The sequence below is a fragment of the Melozone crissalis genome, unplaced genomic scaffold (genome assembly GCF_028551555.1).
Source record: "Melozone crissalis strain CALT ecotype California unplaced genomic scaffold, PUWL_Pcris_2 ptg000036l_1, whole genome shotgun sequence".
Classification (NCBI taxonomy): domain Eukaryota; kingdom Metazoa; phylum Chordata; class Aves; order Passeriformes; family Passerellidae; genus Melozone; species Melozone crissalis.
Window position 1 is genome coordinate 9,155,436 of NW_026535814.1, and position 26,474 is coordinate 9,181,909.

Below are 26,474 nucleotides of genomic sequence, written 5' to 3' on the forward strand. Positions count from 1 at the left end.
GGGTGGTAAGTAGGCCACAGTAACTGTCAGGAGAAAATCCATCTCTGGGTACAGTCATGAACTAAGGACAGTCAGATTTAGCTAGGGTATGGATATTAGATGATTAGGTGGATATTGTGTGGAAAATGATTCCTGAAGTTGCCAGAAGTAGGATTTTTTGAGTCAGTTGCTGATGGTGCCACACCTCCGTCAGCTGAATTTTTGAGTTTCTGTGTGACAGGAAGAGTGGGAATTGATCATATTTTAATCCGCATTCCATATTGACTGATGTCATTCTTAAACTATTTTATATGAAAAAGAAAAACAACAGAAATGGCAACTATGTTTTTCTAATTTTCTGCATCCTTCTTGACTGTAACCTTGATGTCTGTCTCCACTATAGATTTGCAGGAGAGGAGCAGGCTCCAGTGAGCTGGTTCCAATTTTAGAACTCGAAGCTGATGTGTCAGCTCTTTAACTGCTGGGAGGTGAGGGGAGCCTCAGTCTCTCGCTAATGTGTGTGGTACAAGCACGCCTGACCACACATGTTTGCCTTGGGACACAGCTGGCTTTTCCTTTTTTCCTTTTTTTTTTTGGTTATTATTTCCTGACCACAGAAGGCACACAATGACATTCTGGTATATTAGCAAGCTATTCAAAAGAACTCTGGGCAATCCTGACAAATCCTTAGTATTCCTGTTCTTCCTCAAACTGTGCTTAATTAGTTTTCCAGTCTTTCTACACAACAGGCAGTCACTGTGTTTTGCACACAGAACAGCACAGGGAGCTTTCTTTGGAAGAATCTATCCACCATGTCTACAGGCCAGCACAATGAAACCCGCAATGGGCTGCGTGTGTGTAGTGGCATTTCATCACGGACCATCTGTCTGCATGAGAATTTCAGTACAGCATTCCCACAGGAAGGGCTGTGCAGTTGTGTCTGATGGCTCTGGTCATGAACTTGGAACAGTATTAAATTGTCACAAAATACAGGAGCACAGGTTTTTAATGGCTTTGCCAAAGTATTTGTCAACATACCCAGTAGTAGCCTGTGGGATTTGGCGGAGGAAGAAGATTGGCGTGGTGACCACCACGGTGACATCTGTGATCAGTGGCTTGGCTTCTGGTTGTTTGTTTGGGGTAGTTGTTCTGATGTTTTCTTGAGGCAGGTACTGGTGTCTCACAGTTTTTTGCTCTGCTTGGTGTGCTTATGAGTTTTATAATGTTGGGCATCAAAACACCTGCTTACAGTTACTGTGTGTGCTGTGTGACTACTTGTAAACATATTTATGTTTTCCTGTCGTTGCACTCTGGGCACAGTGTGGCCCTGCACATACAGACTGCAGCAAGTACTTTTCATCACGAAAAAGGAAATGTTAATTCTCTCAGCCTCACTGCTGTAAGCTGTCTCTAACATCTACTTGTCTCAAAGATTTCACACTTCACTCTTTATGGCTGATGTAGTGAAATTGCAAATGTCTCATTAAGTCACTTGGGTTTTCTTTGATCTTTCTGCATTACTCAGATCACTAAGGAAACTCAAAAGCTAATAGATGCTAACAAGTGCTGACCCCAGGGAAAATGCATTTGCTAATGTTGGGCTTGGGTCTGTGTAGCTGCTTCCACCTCATTGTGAAGGAAATGGTTCCTTGATGGGTTGATCCTTCTGCTCTTCAGTTATAAGGGACAAAATGAGCACAGAGATTTACACAAACAAGCTTTTCCAGCTATATTCACAAGGTGGTGTTCAAGTTGGTAATAATTTTGTGTAAAGCAAAGATGTTTCACATAAACACAAGCAAAAACAAACTCAGTAGATAGGGCAACGTCCATGTCTCTGTGTTGTGTTAGCTCTGCATGCTGCAAACCATGCTAGTCTACTTATAGGGTTTTATAAGTAGATCTATATGCACATCCTTGTCACAGTTTAAGCAGAGAACTGGACAGTCTCCACGAACTAACATGCTCATTATATATTTGGATCAAACTTCCAAAAAACCCCTTCCATTTTTAACCTTCTGTTGCTGCTCCATGATCCTAGAGGGGTAGGATGTGAATAGAAATGTCAAAATCCTGTCAGCTTGTAAAACCATGTTGAACACGCTGTATCATTTTTGATTGGTTTGAGCAATTCTCAGCAGCCTCTAAAACCTTAGAGGGCTTTCAAATGCAATCTGGAGAGAATGCATCCACACTGTCCCTGGAGAAGTCACCTGCACATGCCCAGCTTCTCCAGCGGGTATTTCCACTTGGCTGGTGGGAAAGATTTAAGGCAGGAAGGGTGTTAAAGGAGCCTTAGAGACAGAAACCCCTTAAATCCATTTTCAGCAGATACACCAAGCCTGCAATTAATTTACTTACACATTTCCCTGTGCTTACAAGCAAGTAGCCCTTGTGGGCTGAGTGAGCCGTTGGCCATGCAGGCTACCGTCAGAGATGTGTTGGATAAAGCCTGCAGAGGAAGCCGTAGGGATTCTGGCACACTGCTGCCACAATTGTACAAAGAGATCACTGCGACAGGGGGGCTGGAAATAGTGAAGGCAGGCAGGCCAAATGTCTTGCTGATGTACCACCTTCTGTATAATGCAGAATTTGCATAAGCTGTAAAAATGCCCATGCTTTTCTTCTGTTAAAGCAGGGATGATACGGTCTTTTCCCTAGGAATTCGGTAATGTCTGTGGGCTGCAATGCAATTTTTTCTTTAAGTGCCACTGTCACTGTGAAAGATGCTGGTTTCATGAATACAAATCCTTCAAATATCCAGCCTCCTTTTATTGATCTTTTCTTTACAACTTTACTTTTAGGCACATTTTTAATAATTATATTTTTCTCCAGGAATGATTGGTTTTTTTGGAGGGGGAGGGGAGAGCTAGGTCTAGTACACAAACTTAATATAGTCAAAGTTTATAATAAGAATTTAGCTGTAATTATAATGATATAATTGCATGTATTGTCCTGGGTTGTACAGTTGCCCTAGAGAGCACAGCCTGTTATATTAAAATGACTTTCAGTATTTATTTCAGACACTAAGAAAAAACAATAAAAGACATATCTATAAGATGCTGAATGATCATAGAGTGGGATTTGACCTTTGGCAATATTTTAATACTGTAGCTGTTGATCTGAGGGTTTTTGTAGCTAAGCAACTGTCATCCAGAATGTATTATATCATAAAAGAGTATTAAGATATGAAGGAGACGAAGTAGTTAGAATGAAATAGAAGCCATGGTGAGATGCAGGCACTTTCCTATTGAACATTCTTTTTTTCAGAGGTATAACACAAAGGATGAACCTTACCATGATTTCTTCCATGGTGGGGTATTGAAACCCACACCCTGCACTCTCAGTTCTGTGAGCAGACACTGTTGTGTAGTAAATCAAGTATGAAACTTGATCTTGAGTAATGGACACAATAATTTTGCTGATGAACAGCAAAGAGGGACTGCCATGGATCTTTATTCTCTTCTTACTTGGATTTAGAATCAAAGACTCAAAAAGCTTGGAGGAGATCTCAAAGATCGAGTCCAGCCTTTGACCGAATACCATCATGACAAGTAAACTGTACCATAAAGTGCCATGCCCAGTAGTTTCCTGGACACTTCCAGGGATGGTGATTCCAGCACTCCTTTGGGCAGGCGGTTCCAATCCCTAATCACCCTATCAGTGAAGATGTTCTTCCTGAACCTCCTGATGTCCAACTTGAACCTCCTCTGGTGCACCTTGGGGCCATTTCCTCGTGTCCTGTCACTGGTTGCCTGGTAGAGCAGGTCAACCCCACCATGTTGCAACCTGTGCAGCTTTGTAGAGAGCAAAACTGCCTGCTGAGCCTCTTTTTCTGCAGGCAAAACAACCCCACTCACTCAGCCACTCCTCACTTGACTTACTCTCTAGACCCTTTCTCAGCTCTGACTCAGTCCAGCATCTCCATGCCTTTTTCCAGGTGAGAGGCCCAAAGCTGGGCACAGCATTCGAGATGCAGCCTCACCAGTGCCCAGCACAGGGGGACAGTCCCTGCCTGGCCCTGCTGGCCGCACCATTGCTGATCCAGGCCAGGATGCCATTGGCCTTCTTGGACACCTGGGCACAGCCTGGCTCATGTTCAGCTGCTGTCACCAGCACCCCCAGGTCCTTTCCAGCTACTCTGCCCCCGCCTGTGGCACTGCCTGGGGCTGCTGTGACCCAAGGGCAGCGCTCAGGACTCAGCACTTGGCCTTGTTGGACCTCACACCACTGGCCTCAGCCCATCAATCCAGCCTGTCCAAATCCCTCTGCAGAGTCTTCCTGCCCTCCAGCAGATCAACACCCCAACCCAACCTATTTACACACTCTGATGTCTGAAACTGACTTCTTTGCTTTTCCAGTGAGACCTGTTCAAATTACAGCTCTGAGGCAAGGCTGTAATCCCAAATGATTCCTGCAGTTGTGGTAGTGCTTAAATAATGGGAAAGTGGTCATTTTGTCCAGAGTGTTCACTGCTGTTTCTCAGGGTTTGAGTGGATATTGAAAAGAAACTTGCCTCCTTATGAGCAGGCTTTTTTTCTCAGAGCTAAGGTCATTATGATTTGTCTTGGATTTGCATGTCTTACCAGAGAAAACCAACTACAGGGCCATTTCTCTGTTTCCTGCATTTGGCTGAGGAAAATGCTGAAACAGTGAGGACTTGGCTCCTCATGACTTTCCACACTCTCTCAGCTGACCTCCAGCTGTGTGGGTCTTGCGCCAACCACCCCGTGTCACGAGGAGGCTCTGCCTCTGCTAAAGGAGCACTGTTGTCACATCCTTTCCTTAGCCCCTTTCTTCACCTCTCTCCTCTCACATGCTCTTTTTAATTAGATTTGCTTTTTTCCTCTAAACTATTGCAAGCAGTCACCCCAGCAAGCTTAATTTCTACTTCAGCTGCATGTGAGATGCTGGTTAGGGTTTGGGTAATTAGGGTGAAAATATAAGCCTGAAGCCAGAATGTTGACAGCTTTTAAAGATGGTAAATATTTAGGAAAGGATGTTTCATACCCAGGGGTGCTGTTTCAGGCTGTTGTCAGGTGCCAGGCAGGTGGTCCTGAAGCTCGCTGCTGGAATGTCATCAAGGTGCTTGTGTGTTGTCCAGGACTGGCGCTGTGTCCATGAAGAGTACGAGCACATGGCACGGGGAGTGTCTGTGCCCAGTTTGTTAAGCGTCCTTCTGCTAGAGGTAAAGGATAGGACTCAGCTCAGAGATGTCAGCACGGTCCCTGCAGTGGCGCTGCAAACAAGAGCAGTGCCTTGCCTCTTGCCCTGTTTTCACACCAGGCACAACGAGTTCTTCTGAGCCTGTTGCTAATTGCAGCTCAGAACATTTGGCTGATAATGATCTTTCTTGCCTGGTGGCATTTGCTGCTGGCTTCCTCTCTCCATCAGACAGCGTTTCACTGCTGTTAGTGTCTGGCTGTGCTGGAACAGGGGAGACGTAAATCCAGATGAATTGTTTTCTCTTGGTGGAAAGCACCCTCATTTGAGCTCAGCAGTCTGAGGAACATTTGTGGAAGTATTAATCCACATGATGAACACCTGGTTTTGTTTTTGTTTGTTTTGGTTTTTTTTCTTCTAAGCTATTTCTCGTAAGAAATACAAGTAGACTGTTTGAAAAATACTTTTCAGCTCTGGAAGGACATTGTTTTTCCTTTAGTAACTGCAAGAATAAGTATCCAAAGGAGAGCTACAAAGATGCTGAAGAGTCTAGAGGAGATACTGTATGAAGAGAGGCTGAGTTCACTTGGCTTGTTCAGCCTGGAGGAGTCTCAGAGGAGACCTCATAGCAGACTGGAGCTTTGTCACAAGGGGAAATGGAGAGGCAGGCACCAGTCTCTTCTCTCTGTTCACCAGTGACAGGACCATGGGAATGGCATGAGGCTGTGTCAGGGAAGGTTTAGGTTAGATATCAGGACAAGGTTCTTTACCTGGAGGGTGGTCAGACACTGGAACAGCTCCTCAGGGCATTGGTCACAGCACCAAATGTGACAGAGTCCAGGGAAAGTTTGGGCAATGCTCTCAGGCACATGGTGTGACTCTTGGGGTTGTCTTGTGCAGGCCAGGAGTTGGATTTCGATGATTCTTGTGGGTTCCTTCCAAGTCAAGATATTCTATGATTCTATGAAATAATGCATTGGATGGACTGACATCCAGGGTCAGTTACTGTAATTTCTTCTCAGTAACTTTCTGTATTCCTCTGCTGCTGACAGCCAGCACTGACCATACCTGCTCCCAGCTCCTGTGAGAAGAGAGGGTGTATCTCTGGAGATACATTCACATCTGCTTGTTGAAGTGGTGTGTGTTTTTCTCCAGGCCATGCTTTGTGAACTTGTGTTGTCTCATAAGTAATGTCTCTGTTGACACTCGTTACCCCAGCGCACTGGGTGACAGTGACAGAGGTTGTGCAGATCTACCCCAGTCTGTGCTGAGGCAGAGCTGTGCAAGGTCTGTCTGCTGGTCTTTGATGCAAGGCAAGTGCTTAGGCAACACTGACCACTGTTAGCCTCTGGTGTGAGAGGTTCACTGGAGGAAGAGGAGTGCAGCATCTCTGTGATGGATGTGCAGCCTGGTCTGCAGCCCTGCAGGACTCTCAGGCACCACATGTGGCTGAGGTGGCAGGTCTGCTTTTCCTTGAGCTGATGAAGCAGCATGGCTCAATGCTATGATGATGGAGAAGGGAATGGCTTCTCTTGGCAGCCTTTCTTCCCAGGTATCTCAAGCGAATTGGCATTAAAGCAGGGAGGAAAATCACTATAAGAGGGAGATCAGATCTGTGTTCTTCTCAGGAACTTGGTAGTATGTAAGTGTATGGGACCTGATGAGATGCATCCTAAAGTCCTGAGGGAATTGGCTGTTGGAGCTGCCAAGCCGCTGTCCATGGTGTTTGAAAATTCATGGCTGTCCGGGGAAGTCCCAGGTAATTGGAAAAAGTGAAATATTGTGCCCATTGTTAAGAAGGGTAGAAGGGAGGACCCTGGGAACTCTGTCCTGTCAGCCTCCTGTCTGTGCCAGGGAATATGATGAACGAGTTCCTCGTGGAAGTTACACTAAGTCACTGGGAGGACAGGGAGGTGATTCAAGACAGCCACCACAGCTTCACTGAGGGCAGGTATTGCCAGGCCAGCCTGCTAGGCTTCTGTGATGGAATGACCAAAACAGTGGGCAGGGGATGTCATCTGTGTGGGCTTGTGTAAAATCTTTTACGTGGTTCCCCACAAAATCTTTCTCTCTAAATCAAAGATGGATTTGGTGAGTAGACTTTGGTGAATGAGGAATGGCTTGGATAGATATCCAGAGTATAGTTGCTAACAGCTCAGAGTCCTCCTGATGGACATCAGTGACAAGCTGTGTCCCTCAGATGACTTTTAAACATCCATTTTAACCCAAACAGTTCAGTTATTCTATGACCTCTTTGCTGAAGTGTTTCTCAACCAAGTACCTCTCTTTTCTTCTCTCCATGGGGATTTTACTTTATTGCTGATGCATCCTCTGTAGTCCCTTAGTAAATTTTTACAAGATACATAATGTATTTTTTAGTCTACCTTTCCCTGTGGTTGGTAACCATGGTTCATTGCTGTGGAGTTCTTGTTAAATAAAATATGAGATCAATTCAAAAGTTATCAGTATTACTGGAAACATGAGAGTTCTCACAATGTCTGCCTTTTTTTAGTGCTGATCAGAACCAGTAAGAGTGCTTCAAATCAACAATTAATTTTTGTCTTTAATGCTAATTTGAGATCGAATCAGTGGTATATTGTTTAATATTCTATTTCCTTTGTAAAGAATTTGATCTCCAGTTGTTAGTTTTTTAGATGTGACATCAAGTGCATGTTTCTGTGACTTTTTTCAACCCAAAGATTACAAAGCCATTTTTTCTTTTTCCCATCAATGCCACTTTTTATTGACAACTACAGGTATTTAAAAGTCTACTCTTTTTTCTTTTTTTTCCCCCAAGAATGTTCCCTTCAGTGTTTTTCCCCAGGGAAAAGTCTATTTTAGAAAAACACGTCAAAATATTTCAATTTTCACTCCTATTAGTTCTGTCTTGTCTTTAGATTTATGTTACACTCTTAATTGCAATATTTAATGCTGTTTCTATATTTACAGCTTTTCATTTTTTTATTCAGAAATAGTTCTTGGATGTTGTTTTGTGGAAAGGCCAAAATTTTTGTTTTGCTTTCTAATATGAAACAAAATCACATTTTGAAATGCTGGAGTTTCACGGAACAGCAGTTCTTGGTTTCAGAATCTTGGTTTCACATCTCTTTAGTACCACAGTGGATGTCTAGCCCTGAAGCATCCAGCTTTTGCCTGCCCCTTGGTATCACAGTTGATCAAGTGGCAGTCTTTATGTCCCATTCTCCATATCCATTTTAACTTTGCTCATGAGTATTAGAACTTACAGTTTTTTCTGCTGTCTGGAAGGTGAATACCACCAGCCCAGCAAAGCAGCAGTACTATTCACAATATTAATTAACATGGTGTGCACAATCATAAACAGTGTGGAATGATATAATTCTTCAGGGAGACTCTATTGTTTAAGTAATACTGTGGCACATTTCAGGATGCTTTACTGTTTTGCGGGAGAAATAAATCAGAATCTGTCCTTAATTTTTCTCTGAGAAAGTTCAACTGCTTTATTTTGGATAGAAGTTAAATTATCCAACTGCTTTATTTTGGATGACCCAACTGCCTTCTCTAAAATTGAAGATTATTTGAACTCAAGGCAGACAGCATATTGGCAGATGTAGTCTAGAGGTAGTGATTCAGGGCTATGCAATGTGGAAGAGTCTGACTTAGCTTTTTGACTGACTGCAGTCTGTCATGTTGTGATGCTATTGATGGTAACATCTGACTTTTCAAGACTGGTTGCTATAAGTTTGAGTTAAAAGACAGGATGAGTATTATTGTTTGATAACAAAATATGCCAGAAATGAATGCTAGAAAGGGTTGCTCAGAGGTCAGCAGAACTATCTAACAGAATGAAAGAAGCAGATATTATTTCCTCCAATGCCTCCCCAAAGCCTTCTCTCCTCTAGGCAGAATAGCCCCACCTCTCTCATACTGATCATACTAATCGTCTTTGTGGCCTGCTCTGGATCCACTCCAAAAGGTACATGTCTTTCCTGTGCTGAGGACCTGAGAGCTGGACACAGTGCTCCAGGTGAGGTGTCATGAGGGCAGAGGGCCTCATGAGAGGCCTCCCTTGACCTGTTTGTCACCCCTGGGATGGCCTGGTGCAGCTGGTAAATAATGCATAATGCAGTTGGTAAAGTGTAAAGTAGTGTATTATCAACTGAAATGGAGTTTGAAAATCAGAAATTAAGTTGGACTTGTTAGAAGTACCAGACTGTAGAAATGTTAGCTGTCCTCAAAGACCCTGGTTGTCTTTAATTTTGCCAGTAAGGACCTTGAATTCTGCAGTAAAAAAGGGAGTTTGTTGCTAACACAAAGTAAGAGTCTGTCATTGTAACTGAGGAAAGCTAAGGGGTAACATGTAGCAAGACATGGATGCCTGCAGGAGAAGTGAGATGAAATCCAGTGGTATAAAATGTAATGTCATGATGATGGGACCATGCTCTGTTAAGGCAGGATCTCATCAGCTGGGATTGCCGGGCAAAGTAGCTGCTGTAGTGTCACCCATGGTTGGCTAAATCTTAGCCCTTGGTGGAAACGGTGTAGAAGAAAGGGTGGTATCCTCATGTTATGCACCTAGACATTTACAGCATGCACAGAAAGATGCTGAGGTATGATAGGATATCTTTTTGGATGTTCAATGCAATTTTGGTCATCCTTGTTCTGAGTAGATAATACTGGCACAGCTGCAGAGAGGGACTACAACCAGGATAAGCAGGGAGTGAATTGCTGAAGGCATTGAGAAAGCTTGTCTTGTTTATCCTGGCACAGTGAATCCTGAGAGATTCTGTGATTACCTACTCGCTGTAAATATCACGGGAATAAATACCACCGAGGGAAAACAGTTTAGGCTAAGGGCCAGCATTCTTAGAAGAGCAACACTGACTAATTAAATTTAAGCTGGAAGTGAGAGAAGGGCTCCCTACAGTGAAGTTTTCCAGCTGGAAAAGTGGGGGTGAGAAAAGTGACTGCTTTTAATATGAGCTTCATCAACTTTTGAAAAAGGAACGGAGATCACTAGTTAGCAAGTTCCTCCCGGACACCATTCTACAAGAGAATATTGTGGCTGCTAACCTGCCTTACCGTGGCACTTTCTGGAGATGGGAGAACTTCACTCACTGTGCTCTGCTCCCCACTGGCCTGCTTGTGGGAGCCCTGGGGGAGCTCTGGTCTTGAAACATGGGATGGGGACTCCCACGTGGGGGTGGGCAAAGAGGTGCTCTTGCAGTATTCTTTCATGACCCCATTGATTATTGAGAAGTCAGAGAAGTCTGTGTTAGGGGCACAGTTCCCACCTCAGCAGAAAGACAACCTGGTGAGCCTGTCTCCACCAGCTGTATCCAGGACAAACATTTCTCACTGTAAAAGAGCAGTGACTATTTTGTAATATCTCCTGGGTACTATATTTTAGATAATTATAATTGGCATAGTAAAGGGTTTATCATATGAATGCTTTGGGCTTGTTAATTCTAGGTTGTGAGGAAAGTAGAAGGAATGAGGAATAGCTCTGGGAAGGCTGCTCCTGGTAAATGATTCACAGCAATGCCCAGGATGCTGTTTAGGAGGATAGTGCCTCTGGGATCCAGCTGATTAACAAAGATGGTTTAGCTGTGGGAGTCCAGAGCTAGAAGCCAGAAGATGTATAAATTATAATAAGCAGCTTGATCCTTCTCTGTGGTGAGGTGAAGCAGGTTTTGTGGAAGAGTTAATAGGTGTGTGCCTGTGGTCCAGGCACCAGGCTAGCAGAAGAAGTGATGCCTCAGGTGTGGAGAGGTACAGCAGAGAGGAGTTTGTGGGCTAAATTAAATGTACTGGGAAAACAGAATTGTGAATGTTGTTGATTCTGTTTGTGAAATGGGAACAAACTTGAAGACTAGTTGTACATGAGAAAAATATGTAAGAAAACATTTACATGTGATGGTTTCAACCTTAGTGTTTTAGAAATATTGAAATGTTTTGACAATTTTAAGAGACCAAAGAGTGAGAAAAGAATGTTTAATTGGCTGTGCTGAACATGAGCTACACATTTAATATATTTTTAATTAACTGAAAAACTGTGTGTTCCTATGTCATTTTGTTTCCACCATCTAATTTTCTGACTTGTTTTAATCACAACATCATTCAAATCAGAGCTGTAATTATGCCCAATTTCTGTTACTTGGATGTGCTGCCTGAAACCCTTACTATATTCTTTGCTTCTTGCTGTCCAAATAGCACTAGGGATGAAAAACTTCTATTTCCTTTCTTTGGAGGTAATTCTTTCTCTTATAATTTTCCCTTTCAACTTTATTAGGTGGATTGCTTCATCATAATCTATTTGCTGAATGTTTAATGAACAAAGCACATTTTCACCTTTATTCTAAACAGTAAGGAAGTATTAAACTCCAGGGAACCATAAGATGCATCTCTTTACTGTAACTTTCTATTATTTGAATATGATTATTTTCCTTGCATTTTTCAACTTTGCCTTCCAAATGAATTATTCTCCATATGTCTTTCTGGATAACATATTGTGGAATATACTGAATAAGATACTACGGCAAATAGTCACCTGCACATTTTTCCTTTTTGGTTGTCTCTATATTCAATAGCGAAGAATTAAAATATTGGTGAGATTCACTTTCATTTAAGGTATCTGCAGGAAGAAACAGTTTTTCAGGCTACACCATTAGTCTGAAAAAAATGCGTGTTTTATCTATTTACTTAAGTAATTTAGATTTGTTGCAGCAATGATGTCAGTGGAAACTGGAATGATGTATGAAATTCTGTTACAAGTCGTACAGCAGAGAAATAGTGCTGGCACCCAGAAGTTTCTTACTAAACCTTGCCCTCCATCTAACTGCTCTGCTTTCTCTGCTAGTGTTACATACCTTTTTTACTAACTTTTCCTGTTACTCAAAAGTGGGATTTTCATAATCACTCTGCTAATTCTTCTGTGTTTTAAGGTTCTGGGCAGGGCTAAATGCTTGTAAAAATCACTTCTTCTACATTGATGTGGTAGATTTTCTTTCATTGTTCTCCACATTAAATTTCAAAGTATTTCCTCCATGCACTACCTTCTATTTTTTTTCCTCTCTAAATCTCTGTCTTCTTTCTTGAATCATTCAAATTTTATGTTTTCAAGAATGTGAGTTTTGTAACAAGGAGATGAGCCAGCAGTAGCAAGTGAAACTCCAGAATGGGGGGGTAGCTGAACAGTTCTATGCCTCAAGTACCCAAATAAGTTCCTCAGCAGGAGACCTCATTGAAAGATCCCAGATAACACACGGTGGCAGCTCCTGGAGAAAACAAAGCCCTTGGCAGAGTCTGGTGGAGGAAACCTTGGCTGTGAATGGTCTGGTACTGGCTACAACATACGTCTGTGTCAAAGGAATTCCAGCTCTGCTGTCAGATTCTAACACCTGACTTGGATGCTTTAATGCAGTGATTCAAGGGTAATGGGTGTATGAATAAATCATATCTGTTTTTTAAAGAACTAAAACATGGGGGAGGAAAAAAACCCCAAACCTGTAGCTGTTCCTTTAATTGGTGACAGATATTTTCTTCTGTAAAGCAGCGGTTTTCTGTTTCACAGACAGTGGAATAAGTTCCAATTCCAGTTTCCATATTCCAGGCATATTGTCATTTATGTGAATTTTTTAATGTTTCTTGAACACTCAGATTTCTATGTGGAACTGGGACCAGGACCAGCTGTCTCACACAGATAAAATATGCCTCATCCATGCACCTGTGTTAATGACTGTTCAGGCTTTGTGTTTGGGCTACAAGAGGTTAAAAGGGCTAATGACTGACCACTGCTCTGACCTCCCTGATCACCACTCTGTGATCTGCAAGAGATAACTGATTAACATAGAATCATAGAATGGTTTGTGTTGTAAGAAACTTTTTAAAGGTCATCCTATGCCAGCTCCTGCCATGGGCAGGGACACCTTCCGCTAGATTTGGTTGCTCAAAGCCCCATCCAAGCTGGACTTGAACACTTCCAGGTATGGGACAGCTGTGACTTCCCTGCCTCACCACCCTTAGGGTAAAAAATTGCTACCTAACATCTAATCTAAACCTGCTCTTTTTCAGTTTGATGCCATTCCTCTTGTCTTGTCACTCCATGCCCTTGTGAAGAATCCCTCTTTAGCTTTCCTGTAAGGCCTCATTTAGGTACTGGAATGAGCTCTATGGTCTCCCTAAAGCCTTCTCTTCATGCTGAACTATTCTCTCAGACTGTGTTCACAGGAGAGGTACTCCAGCCTTCTGCTTCAGTCCATCATCTTCATGGCCTCCTCTGGACTTACTCCAAGATTCCATTTTCTTCTTATTTTGGGGGCTCCAGACCTGGATGCAGCAGCCCAGGTGGGGTTTCACCCCAGTGGAGCTGAGGGGCAGAATCCCCCACTCCAGCCTCCTGGCCACAGTGCTCTGGGTGCAGCCCAGGTTGGCTTTCTGGGCTGCAGGTGCACATTGCTGAGCCATGTTGAATTTCTCATCCCCCAACACTCCAAAATGCATCCCTGCAGGACTGCTCTCAATCCCATCAGTCCTCAGCCTGGAGTTTGCCCTGACCCATGTGCAGAACCTTGCATTTGACCTTAAACTTCATGAGGTTTGCACAGGCCTGCCTCTCAAGCCTGTCAAGGTCCCCCTGGATGCCATCCCTTCTGTCCCGTGTGTTGATTGCCCCACACAGCTCAGTGTCATCATTAAACATGCTGAGGGAATCCTCAATCCCACTGTCCATGTGATCAGAAAAGATGTTAAACAGCAGCAGTCCCAATGCCAGCCCTCGGGGAGCACCAAAGCTTGACACAGCTTTCCATGTGGACATTAAGCCACTGACTACAGCTCTTTAAGTGTGACTGTCCAGCCAATTCCAGTCCACCAAGTGATCCATCCACCAAATCTATGTCTCTTCAATTTAGACACAAGGATGCCATGACCTTGTCAAATGCTTTGCGCAGCTCCAGGTTAGAGAAGCAGTTGGTGAGATTGTCTAATTTGATCTGCTGAATCACTGAGAAAAACCAGCCTTTGAACAGAGACATCCTCATAGCAAGTAGTACTTTTCCTTTAAATCCTTTGGCTAGTGTGTATTTTCCATGCAAGGGTAACTACATGTTTTACAGCCTTTTTCAGTCATAACGTAAAAGCTAAACACCGTGGTTTGTATGGCAGCAGCTCAAACTTTTAGCTCTGTCTTTGCCACTTCAGTTGCCTACTGCATTAACCAAGAGTAGCCAAAATACTAGAGTTGTGTCCTTAAAGAGGGCTCTTGTATTACAGTGTCCAATGAGTCTTTTTCCTCCTGCCTGTATTCCTAATGCTATTAGTTAATGCTCTAGATGCAATGGCTAAAAACGGGGGAAAAGGGAAGAATGGGATGTTGAGCATTAATTATCTCCAGAAACCACCATTTGCTGCTATTAAGTATCCCATTATATTTTTGTACAAGAAGTAGGTTTAACAAATTCATTTTACAAATGAAACCCAGAAAGCCAACACCAGTTCAATCTGAGAAGGAAGACATCTGGCCCTTGGCAACTCTAAGGAATATGCTGCTAAAATAATTACATTAAAAGATGCATGTGACCCCAGCATGCTTGTCTGTGTCATTTGAATGGATGCATTTCCAAATTGTATAAAGCAATTGAGGATGACTAAATTAAGACAAGTTTTTCAGAATAATAAATTCAAGGTTGTTAGATATTAATGTAGCTTGTTCTTGCAACATGGCAGCTCACGTTGCAAGAACAACCTACATTATATAATGACCACTCAAGATCCAGGGAAAGCAATTCCCGCTCAATGTTGCCCAAATTTTCTGGTTTGAGTCAACCTGACCTTGGTGGTGCCAGTTTTATGGCACCGTGACTGCTGCCTAAAGAGGATCCAAGAGTTGTGGAAGTGCATCTGAGGAGTTCCTTTCCAGCCTTTTTGTGCTGAACTCGTGTAAATCTCTGTGCTTCAGTTCATTTGTTCCTTGTTTGTCACATTTCAACAATTAGTGAGGACATGTTACAAACCAAAACTTGTCAATGAGTCAGGGACAGAGGGAGAGCAAAACCACTTGTTCTGTTTCTGTTAATTCAGACTATTTCCATGTGCTGTGTTAATTTTGTCTCTACAAGTCTATTAGCATAACTGAGAGAATTGTAAATTTTGATCAGGGAGTGGAAACAAATGAACAAATGGCTAGCATATAAAAGAGGAGGATCTTTTAAAGTAGTTTTGCCACAGAGAGAATTATGGTAGAATGGTGTAATGTGGAACGGTACCTCAGGCTCATCCTTTGCAGGGAAACTTATTTACAGATGCAGAGTAAATCTTCAGCAGGAGCAGAGTGAGGGCATGGTGAATGCTCTTGAGCAGCATGCCACATTGCCATTATTTCTGGGTGCTCCGGGTGAAACAAATGAGGATGTATAAGGGTTTCTCTATGGGGGTGCTCTGAATACACAGAAAGGTATTCTCCCTCACTGGGAGCTTGTAAATAGATTAAACTAAACCAGGAGTGGTTTGTATCACTGATCTTAGTGTAGCTGATCCTGTTCAAGGTGGGCTGCATGAACTTGGATGACTTTTCAAAGTTCTTTCCAGTTTTGATTTCATGCTTCAGTGACACACAGGAAATCCACTGCTCCCACTGGAGCAATGAATTCTCAGTATCCTTGAAAAGCCAAGGTGACCATATGTTGAATTATGGCTCTAGAATTCAGTGTTGCTGCAGACAGTGGTAAAATTGAATGGAGAGCAGGGAAATCAAGGAATATAGGAGCTCTCAGTCAGGCTTGTGTAAGCACAGCTCCTGCAAAGGGGTGCTGGTTTTGTTCAGCCATAATACCTATTTGCAAAAGGCTGCAGGGAGCAGGGTGTGTGCTTCACTGGAGAGGGAAGAAATGCCACATGTCACTTTGCCCTGGGCATGGAGACCTGCTGCAGTTCTCACTGGTGTTACTGGGAATGGGCACTTAATGCTCGGCAGCATCACACCACGTGAATGGGACCAATTTCTCACTGTGGATTAGGTTGTACTGTCTCCCTGCACTCCAGAAGAAAACGTGTTCTTTGCCTTTAGTGATCAAACTCTCATTAAATAGTGAATGGCCATTCTGTTTTGTGTTTGTGAAGTTGCTTTTCCTTCTCCTCTCCTGTGAAAGATCTGCAGAGAGGAGCGGCTGTTCCGCCATGGGAGGTCCTGTCTTACAGCACTGCTGTCATTAGTCTTCTGTCACACTGTCGGGCTTTCATGACTCAGGCATTAAAAATACCAAATAACCAACCCTCTTTCGGAACTAAAATAGCCTAAGAACAGTTTTTTAAAAGCAAATCTTAATACAAATAATTAGGTCATATTTTCTTTCTGAAAGCTTTTAATGGGAGTAATGATTTTACTGCTTGAACTGAAGCAACTTGAATGCTTAATTATTATTTTTGAACAAAATTCAATGCCATTGAAGTCACTTGAGAGCTTTGATAGATTAAAAAAAAAAAGAAGAAAGAGGTCTTGAATATTCAGTAACATTAAAAAGGGCTATGTTTTGTAGTTGAGGTCAGTATTTCTCAGCAGATCTCTAATGCATCAGAAAATGGTTCCTGAAAGACGAGAAAAACTTAAATATGTGCATATTTCTGTTTATACAAGCAAGCAAGCAGAAAAGGGAAAATAGAGGTAATAAAATAAGTGTCAAAGCTGAGCCTAGATTTTACTGGATTGTAAGTGAAAACTGCTGTAGCTATGCTGTATGAGAAAGCATATGGCCCTTCAAAAATAACAAAACAGCTGGGAGTGGTGATGTAGGGCATGCTTGCAGTCATGGTGTGAACCATCTTGATACCCAGGTCATGCCCAAGTTATGAGTACCTGACTAACCTAGTGAGGTGCCACCTGAGATATAAACTTAGATCTCAGAAGAAATGCAGCCACATCAAGCACCTCTGTGTGACTTTGATTGTCCAGCATAGATAGGTCCCTATCACCCAGATCTCCTCTACTCTCCCCCTTCTCATGCAGACTTTGGCAGGTGGAAATGCTGCTCCAGAAGGCTGCTGGGCACCACTGGTGGTGGATCTGTCTGCTTCCGTGGAGGTGCAGTGGTGGTGGCTGGGGCTGGCCCACAGCCCTTGCCATGAGGTCCTTCCACATCAGTCAGTCACTGGCTTCACTCCCACCATCCTGGCAGTGAGGGGCAGATGTCTGGCACCTCCTCTCCAGTTTGTGAAAGGAAATGAGATACTCCACACATTCCTTCAGGCCAGAAAATTTATCACCAAGATTCCTGATCTCCATTCATAGTCAAATCAAGGTAACATGCTATTCACCTCCTTCCCTGCCAGTACTCAAGCCCCCCAGCCTTGTGTCTTTGCCCTCCCTAGACTACTGTTTCCATTAACCCCTCTGCTTCCACCAGGGATGTGGAAAAACTAATTGACTTCAAGTGCTGGTCTGTGGGGCAGTGCTGCACTGGCCTGGCAGGATCAGATCTGGCCAACTCCAGCCCAGGTCAGAGGAACTGCAGCAGAATGAAAACAGGAAGAGAGGTAAGAGGAGAGGACTCCTCTCTTTCTCCTGGCACAGCTCTTGTGGAGGAGCATGCCTGCTCTCCTCCCTGGCTCTGTGCAAAGACAAGCAGCACCTTCTGTGCATGTGGCTCTGGGTGACACGGTGGCTTTGGAACCCAGAGGGGTTAGAAATTATTCCTTGTGAGACCTGGGAATGGCCATAAGGGCTGGACTGTACCAGCTGTGGGAGGCACACTAAAGACATCCTCCACAGGAGAGCCAGGACCTGCCTAACACAGTGGCAGTGATGCTCCTAGGGTTTGCAGGCTGAGAGGCTTCTGCCTATATGCTCATGCATAAAATAATTTCTTACAGTCCCAGCAGGATGGGTTGAGTTTGAGTAGCATGGTTTTGGTAGAGGGGGATGCTACACGGATGGCTTCTGTGAGAAGCTTCTAGAAGCTTCCCCCATGTCTGACAGAGAACCACATAAGAATATTTTTGAGGACTATGGTAGGTACTGGTCTTTTGTGAGCTCAGTCATGTAGGTGGTTTGTTCGCCTGAGTAAAACCCTTGGTGAGAACAATCACTAGTTTGAGGCACAATTTGGAAATTACAAGGCAGGGTGAGCAAGGTTTGTTCTGCTGCCACAAAGGCACCCTGAGGAATATTAAAGCAGGCTTATTCTAATAATTATTGTGAGCATTTCAGATAAACACTGAAACTGAGCAACATATGGTTTTTAGAGTCATTGGTGTAATCCACTCTCAGGATGGCACATGGGGAAGAGATCATCTGTATGGTTTTTGCATTAACTTTTGTAATAAAGAGACCTATAGAGCTGACATCAAATCTTTAAGGTCAGTGGAATGGTTTCTTCAGCTATCTTTTTTTTTTAATAGCATTGTGTTATTTGGCATTGCTATGCAAATAAGCTTTTTGTTTGATAATGTGATTCATTTCTGACTTATCTTTAAATGCTTTCTAGTCTCATGAACAAAAGGTTTCCGTGACTTTATCTAGCAATTTAAGTACAAGCAGAGGGTCATGCAACTGTGTCCTGTATGAAATATCAGTAAAACAAAAATAACCCATTCAACTAACAAAGCCAGCTGTGGATGAAATGGCAGGACAGGCTGACTGTAGGATAAAGCACTGATCAAAAGGAGGCATGACTTTTTGGTGGAGTCTGACTTACTAAGAACACATCAGGAAAAGGAAAACAGTATTTTGGTCGATATGGGTAAGTGTATGGACAGCAAACTGTAAGCTGTGAAGAAAGAATGACATCAGAACCAGCTTCAGAACAAGTAAAAGACACCAAAAGGAGTTAATTATGCCTCAATGGGGAGTAAAATACCAAGGTTATCAGGGAGGGAGGGAGGGAGGGAGGAAGGAAGGAAGGAAGTGGCGGAAGGAAGGAAGTGGCGGAAGGAAGTGGCGGAAGGAAGGAAGGAAGTGGCGGAAGGAAGTGGCGGAAGGAAGGAAGGAAGTGGCGGAAGGAAGTGGCGGAAGGAAGGAAGGAAGGAAGGAAGGAAGGAAGGAAGGAAGGAAGGAAGGAAGGAAGGAAGGAAGGAAGGATGGATTTGTGCCTGCCTGCAATGAATGAGTTGACCTTTAAACCTCTAACTGGTATTAAATACAAAACCAAAATACTGCCATCTCGTAGGTTTGACCTTGTATCTTTGAGCAGAGTTCAGCAGTACCTTTCACATATGAAGATTCAGTGGAGTTTACAGCTGCTGTGAGCTGCCTTTTGTCACCTTGGTGGTCTGTGCTGTTCTGCTGAGATCTGTCCTGGTTCTGGTTGATTGCAGATCTTTCCAAGCAGTCCAGGCATTGCCAGGTATTTAATGCCTGACTTGTGTCCTGTTACAGTTGTGCAGAGTGCAGCTTTTCAGCATTACATAAACTTTCATCTGAAGGTGCTGGCTGGGCTCATACACAGCAGAATGCTTGAGTCTGGTTTTATGAGCTGTGTGCATACATACAAGCGCTTCAGTCATACTGAATCAATGACTGAAATAAAATGTATTGCTGATATGTGGATCTTACAGTAGATTCAAGTACATTTTGGTGAAAGAAAACCTTGGTATTCTTCTGTGAAATCACATAGAGGAATAATTTTAGCTGCTTGGGTTTTATTCCATATTAAATTATTTTTAAAACTGACTGATTCTAGTAGCCACTGACAAGTACAATCTCTGTCTGCTAATAGTTCTCTTTTCTTTAGACCAGTTTTCCTAAAGCTTGTGAGAAAAGATATAGATTCAACATGTTCACCTTCATTTAAATTACTCTCAGACCAAAATTTTCCATGTACCTTGTGTCTGTGAAAAAGGCTGCACAACATGCTGCTTTAGGGGAAACCACAGATTTATAGATCTTAGAGCAAAGGGAGAACACAATGTTCATCTAAACTGACTGCAGTCCTGCCCAGACTTTAGGTTCTTTTATTTAACTCAGCAGCTTGGGGTTGACCAAAAGTATAATTTTGGAACGATACCCAGGCTTGATTTAAAGACTGCTGCAGAGTTTGTCACAGTCATTGGGATTTTGTACCAATGGTCAATTACCCTTTCTCTGAAAAATGCCCTTTCTCTGAAAAATACACTTTCCCTGAAAAATGTGTACCTTATTTTTTGGAACTCTGTTAACTTCTTTCTCCTAAATCCTGGATTTTGCTGCTTGACAGCCTCAGCAGGACTAAGGAGCCTTTTATTTTTCTCACAGATGTTTCTTGTGATTGTTAGTTTGTATTTGTGCAGAAAAATGTCAGAAAAATTTCTTTATATTCAGAAGCACAGTTAGGCAGTTATCCTTTAGACCCCAGTATTCCTGTGCTAAGGATCTGACATAATTAAAATCTGCCATCTTAGAAAAGAGTTGATATGACTATGGTGCTTTCTGTTTCAGTTACCAACCACTGGTTTATGATTAAGTCTAATTAATTCATGGCTTGGATATCAGTACTGGTGAAGAAAGGGTTTTTGGTATATGCTGTACTTATACAGTAGGAATCATGGTTGTTTCTGCGTTCCTCAAAATACTATTTTCAGCATTTCCTTGTGCGTGTCAAGCATGCTTTGCAAATGGCTTGAGTTCTCTGTTACTGCTTTTTCCATAAGCAAATCCCTTGGAGTCATATTTTGATGATATCAAAAAGTATCTTGTCCATGGTCCAATTTTGCCTTGTGCCTAGGCAAAATCAATAATTACTCTAAGCCTGCATTATCTTCCTTCCTTTCTTTTCCACTGAGAAGTTGAAGTGCAGTGAACATATTATTTCCCCAGAGAATGAAAATTAAAAAGAATTTTCAAAAAGCTTGAGTAGTCACCTGTGTCCTGTCTCACTTGGTTTCTTTCCCTTAGGAACCAAGTAAGATTGATGGGAGACACTGTCAGTAGATCCTGCCTTGATGCATTTGTCTCAGTGATTTATGAGTAATTATTGTTCCTCTTTTCTCCTCAGGGCTCTTCCTGCAATGATGGAGTGGGTCCGAACTCAGAAGGCAGGAGAGAGTGGTGTGAATATTATCACTGCAGATTTTGTAGAACTTGGTGACTTTATCAGCACAGTCATAAAGCTCAACTATTCTCTGGCTGAAGGTGAAGATGACACTACTTGATAGTACTGTGATATGTGTGTTGTTGTGTTATTCAGAATTTGAAAAAAAAGAAAGATTGTATTCTAAAAGGATTCTATTGTAAAACACTCATCTTCTTGTAACACACTGAGGTGTTTAGGGCTTTAGTGGGTGGGCATAAGGGAAATGTTTTCATCATTTAGGATCATTTTTCATATTTGTGTTTAGTGTGAAGAGCAAAACTAAACATGTTTACAGTGTCTGATAAAAGAAGGCCATTTACTGGTTCTCCATGAGGTACCAAATGTGATTCATGTGTCTTCTGTGGTTATGAACAGTGCCAAGAAATTTGTTGTTTTCAGAGCAAGGGGATGTATATATTGTCCTCTTCCTGCTCACAGCAGGATTCCCAATGGTGTGAGCATTGCACCAGGAGACTGAGGACAGTATATCTGGCACAAAAATTTTAAGCTGCTACATTTCATCTGTTAGGTGGTTTAACTGATCATATTTATCAATGAGCTGCTGGTTTAAATGCCTTTGTGATGTAAATCCAAAGTCATGCTTCTAACACATGCATAATCAGTGACAGTAAACATGACGTGCTATGTACCATAATCAGTGGACAGTAGACATCATGTACTGTGTAGCTTGCACAAAGCACAGATGGAATCCTGCTTGTTTTTCATTCTCAAAAGGGGGTTTTCCAATGTCTCTGCCTCAGGTCAAGCCAGCAGGGATGTGATACTGGCCTAACTGTAGTCACAGAAAGGCCTGGGTTGGAACCTTAAAGATTATTTCATTCTAACACTCTGGCCATTGGCAGAACACTTTTCACTAGACCAGGTTGCTCCGAGCTCCATCCAAAGCCTTGCTTTACACATTTTCAGGCATGGGCATCCACAGCTTCTCTTGGCAACATGTTCTAGTGCCTCATCACCCTCACAGCAAAGAATTTTTTCCTAATATCTAATCTAAACCCACTCTCAGTAGCCGCTCCCCCTTGTCTGTTGCTACACGCCCTTGTAAAAAGTCTCTCTTTACCTTTCTTGTAGACTCCCATCAGGTACTGGATGGCCAAAATTAGGTCACCCCAAAGCCTTCTCTTCTCCAGATGGAACAATCCCAATTCTCTTAGCCTTTCCTCATAGGAGAGTTGTTCCATCTCTCTAATCAACTTCATGACCTCCTCTGTGCTGGCTCCAGCAGGTGCCTGTCCCTGCTGTGCTGGGAGCCCAGGGCTGGATGCAGTGCTCCAGGTGGGTCTCAGCAGAGCAGAGCAGAGGGGCAGAATCCCCTCCCTGCCCTGCTGCCCACGGGGCTCTGGGTGCAGCCCAGGACACGTTTGGCTCTCTGGGCTGGGAGTGCCATGGCTGGGCCATGTGCAGCCTCTCACCCACAGCACCCCCAAGCCCTTCTGGGCACGGCTGCTCTGGGGCTGCTCATGCCCAGCCTGGGCTGGCACCAGGGGCTGCCCGTGCACTCAGTTTTGTTAAACCATGTGAAATTCCCATGGACACACTTCTTGAGCTTGTCCACATTCATCTGGATGGTATCCCATCCTGAAGGTGTGTCAATAGCACCACTCAGCTTAGTGTTACCTGTAAATATGCTGAGGGTGCACTTGATTCTTCATCTGCATCATTAATGAAGATACTAAATAACACTGGTCACAATATGAGCCTCTAAGGGACAGCTGCTGGTCCATATTTTCCCTGGTTCCATCAGGAACACAGGTAGGCCAGCTTTGAGTGCCACTTCTCCCCAGGATTAATCTTATGTAAGAGCCTGATCCCGTGCCCTGAATATGGAAATGACTTTGTTTAGCATGGATTAGCAAAAGGTGAGTTGTGCATACTCTCACATGTGCAGTATTTTGTCCTGTGGTGGAAACCTGATTTCTGCAAGACTGAAACTGCACTTAAAAGTAGATGCAGTCTAAGCTTCTCTTTAAGGCAGCTATGAGCAGAACACTTTTCCACTGATTACAAAAAATCAGTGCCAGTTTCATCAGTGAAAAGTTCCTGTACTGAAGAATGCAGTAGTTCAATTCTAGCTAATAACAGTACTCTATAGTCCTTAAATTGTCTGTGGGATACAATACTGCATAACACAAGGTTGAAAATCTACTGAATGGCACTGTTCCAGCAACAAAATCGCTGATCATCCTAGCTTTAAAAAAACATATATAAAAAGTAAATGGAAAATTCAGTAATTTATAAAATGAGAGCAACTGTATGACATTGCAACTGTATGACACCTAACTGGATAAAATACAGGCAGTCTCGTCTCCTGGACACATCAATAGACACTCACATGACTTTGGAAAATAAAACATCTCATCTGTACAAAACAATAGATGCTATAACATCTCACAAGGAAATGTTTGAAATATTGCAAGGATTTATGGGATAGAATTAAGGTCAAATTTCACTTGATATTACTGGAACTTTTGGTTGAGTGAGAAGAGAGAATTGCATCATACAGTCCATTGCTCTTTTATGTCAAATGACAATGACTACTGTCTCCCATCAGAGTTTAGGAATTCAGAAATGGCCATATTGAACAGATAGGCAACAAGCATTATAGGGGGTTTCTTGGCTTTAGTTTAGGGAGTGAAATAAAAAGAACACTTCCTGCTGTTTTGTACTTGGAAAAAGAGTATGTGTAGAATAAAGAATAATTTAGGTGTATGTGTAGTATAATGACACTTTTAAATGTGTGTGTATAACACATGCATCCTTGCACACTTGCATAATGATCTTTGGGGTTGTGGACAGGACTACTATAAATTTGTTTGAAAAAAACCATGCAGCTGTTATGAAGTCATGATGGCTCTTTCAGTAGCATTCTCTTCTGTATGTGTTAGGACTGTACAAGTCATCCCAAATGAAATCTGTGATCTAAGATATTTAGGTTTTTTATGGCATTTAAACTTCATCCAGACCATGTCGAAAATTTACCTAGAGTCACAAGTCATGGTTTTGTTGAACAAAGGGTAGACTTTAATGCTTTCACCCACAACTAAGCAAGTTATTGAGTGGCTTGATGGTCTTTGTTTCTGGTTTCCATAGGCTCTCCCAGTAAAATTTATGTAACAGATATATAAAATAAAACATGAAAATAAATTTTGACCCCACTTCTATGTGGATGTCCTACATAAAAATATGAAAATGTTTGCTTATTTAATGACAGTGTAGTGTGAAGTGCTCTGTTTTCCATTTAGCTGGAGTTGGTTGTTTCCAGATTCCTCCTGTGATTCTTCAGCTGCTCAAATATAGCCAAAAGAGTTAATCTATAATTTTAATACAGTAAAGTGATCCAAATCATTGGGTGGAGTGAAAATTAGATTTCTTTTTTTTTTTTTTTTTTTTTTTTCTTTTTTCTTTTTTCTTTTTTTTTTTTTTTTGATTCTGGCTGAAATTCTGTTTCATCTGAGAGCACCAGCACCAGGTTTCTGGTGGTACCCCTGCTGAAACACACACCAGACACACCAGGCTTTTCGCTTGCTCAGAGGTGTACTCAAGGCAAATGCTTTGCTGTATTTTAAAAAGTGTATGTGTGTGTGCCTGTATATATGAATAAGTATAGAGCTATCTAGAGTTTGTTAGTATTGTTATGAAATGTTTGCTTAGTGTCAATTTTGTTCTAATTCACATTTGGAAATAAATAAAAAGTAAAAGCAAAGCAAAAAAGAATCCTCTGACAAGAAACAATAATAGACAAAATTTATAATTTGTCCATTAATGGGGAAGAATGCTAGCAAAATCTTAAATTCTGGTCAGAAAAAATATGTTTTCATTTAGCTGTCGATCTTTCTATTGGAGAAGCACAGCACTTTATGGTAGGAACAGGTAAACAAACTTGCCTTAATAACTAAAAGAAAAAAGTGCATGTGGGGATATACTATCCATGCTCTTCTGAAGATTTCATCTGAGAGGGCCTAAAACTCTAAGTCCTGATAGAGATGCACTCCCTGTTGATGTTGTTTGGGGATCTTGCCAAAAAAGAACAAGCCAGAAAGTACTATGCAGCGCAACTGGACCGTTCAAGAGCCCAGTTTTGCCACCCATATGCAGCTAAAATTGTCTTTGATTTCAACCAGAAATGTGCTTGCAGGGTTGGGTCAGATGTCTTCTTCTGATCCCATGAACTTGGAAGGTTTCTTCACATGTATTATGAGGAATCTTGCATGGGAAATTAGTTGACTGTAATCAGCCCATCAAGGAAAAACACCTGTCCACACTATTGATCTGTATAAGCATCTACTTACTCAAACTGTCATGTCATTCACTGCCAAAACATTTTTTTCCTTCTTCTGCTTATTTTCCCCCTCACTATATTCATCATGTATACATCAAGTGCTCTTGTTTTCTGGCAGTTTCATGTGATTTCTTAATCCTTTCTTTTCACCCATACTTGGAAAATGGCAACTGTGCTGCACAAACAGAATGTCTCAGCTGTGTAAACCCACCTGGCTCCGTTTTTCAGTTTACACATGCTGAGATATCTTTGTTCCATACTGATCCAACCTGCAGAAATCCAGTCCAAACAGGAGGTGATTCCTGGAGTGCAAGTGCTGCCTTGTATGGTGAGGGGAGAATCAGAATCAGACCACAGGAACGTAGTTTTAGAATTAATGGGTTATTTGAATTCTTTTGCTGTTGGATACATTACTGGTTTTGTAGGTCCTGCTATTTCAAAACATTATTTTAAATGTTAGCATGTATATATATACATAAAAATATATATGCATGCATGGCTGAGAGGGAATGTATGATCCTGTTGCTGGGCTCAATATTTCTGTCATACTCATACAAATCTAGACAGTTTCTACTAACTTCAAAGTAGTTACTAAGCCTTTACCCTGAGATGAGAGTGAGCAGAGAGTCACTGTGTAGTAATGATAGGCTGTGTTGCAAATGAAATTTAAAAATGTGGAGCTTAATTCCACAAAATAAAAAAAGAAAGCAGAGTGCCCTGAAAACACAGTTCCAGTGCTGTTTATCCTCAATTTAGTATATGAAGCACTAGTTATTAGCAACTGATTAGGCCATTTGGTGATTTCAAGAGTTCAGGTAACACCATTTCAAAGTTCTAAATTCCTTTTCAGTGAAGTAAAAGCTAATAGTGTATGATGTATTTGCCATGTCTCAGTGGTAGCTTCTGTGTTACATACAGTCAATGTTGTTCTGAATTGTATATGTTTACCCAATGATGAGGTTAAAATATGCTGTATAGTATGTGTAATGTACTGATTACAAGTATTTGGAGTT

At 42.1% G+C, this 26,474-nt stretch overlaps 1 protein-coding gene across 2 annotated transcripts in view; it reads left to right on the plus strand.

Annotated features, from left to right (window-relative positions):
- Positions 1–26,474, plus strand: part of PLCXD3 (phosphatidylinositol specific phospholipase C X domain containing 3) — an 80,978-nt gene that overhangs the window by 52,525 nt on the left and 1,979 nt on the right. The window contains exon 3 of one of the 2 annotated variants that reach the window (XM_054283463.1): positions 21,084–21,220. In XM_054283463.1, the coding sequence (XP_054139438.1) occupies positions 21,084–21,220 (137 nt within the window). Of the gene's footprint in view, positions 1–21,083; positions 23,859–26,474 lie in introns of those variants that run through there. The other variant, XM_054283464.1, reaches the window with a different exon arrangement.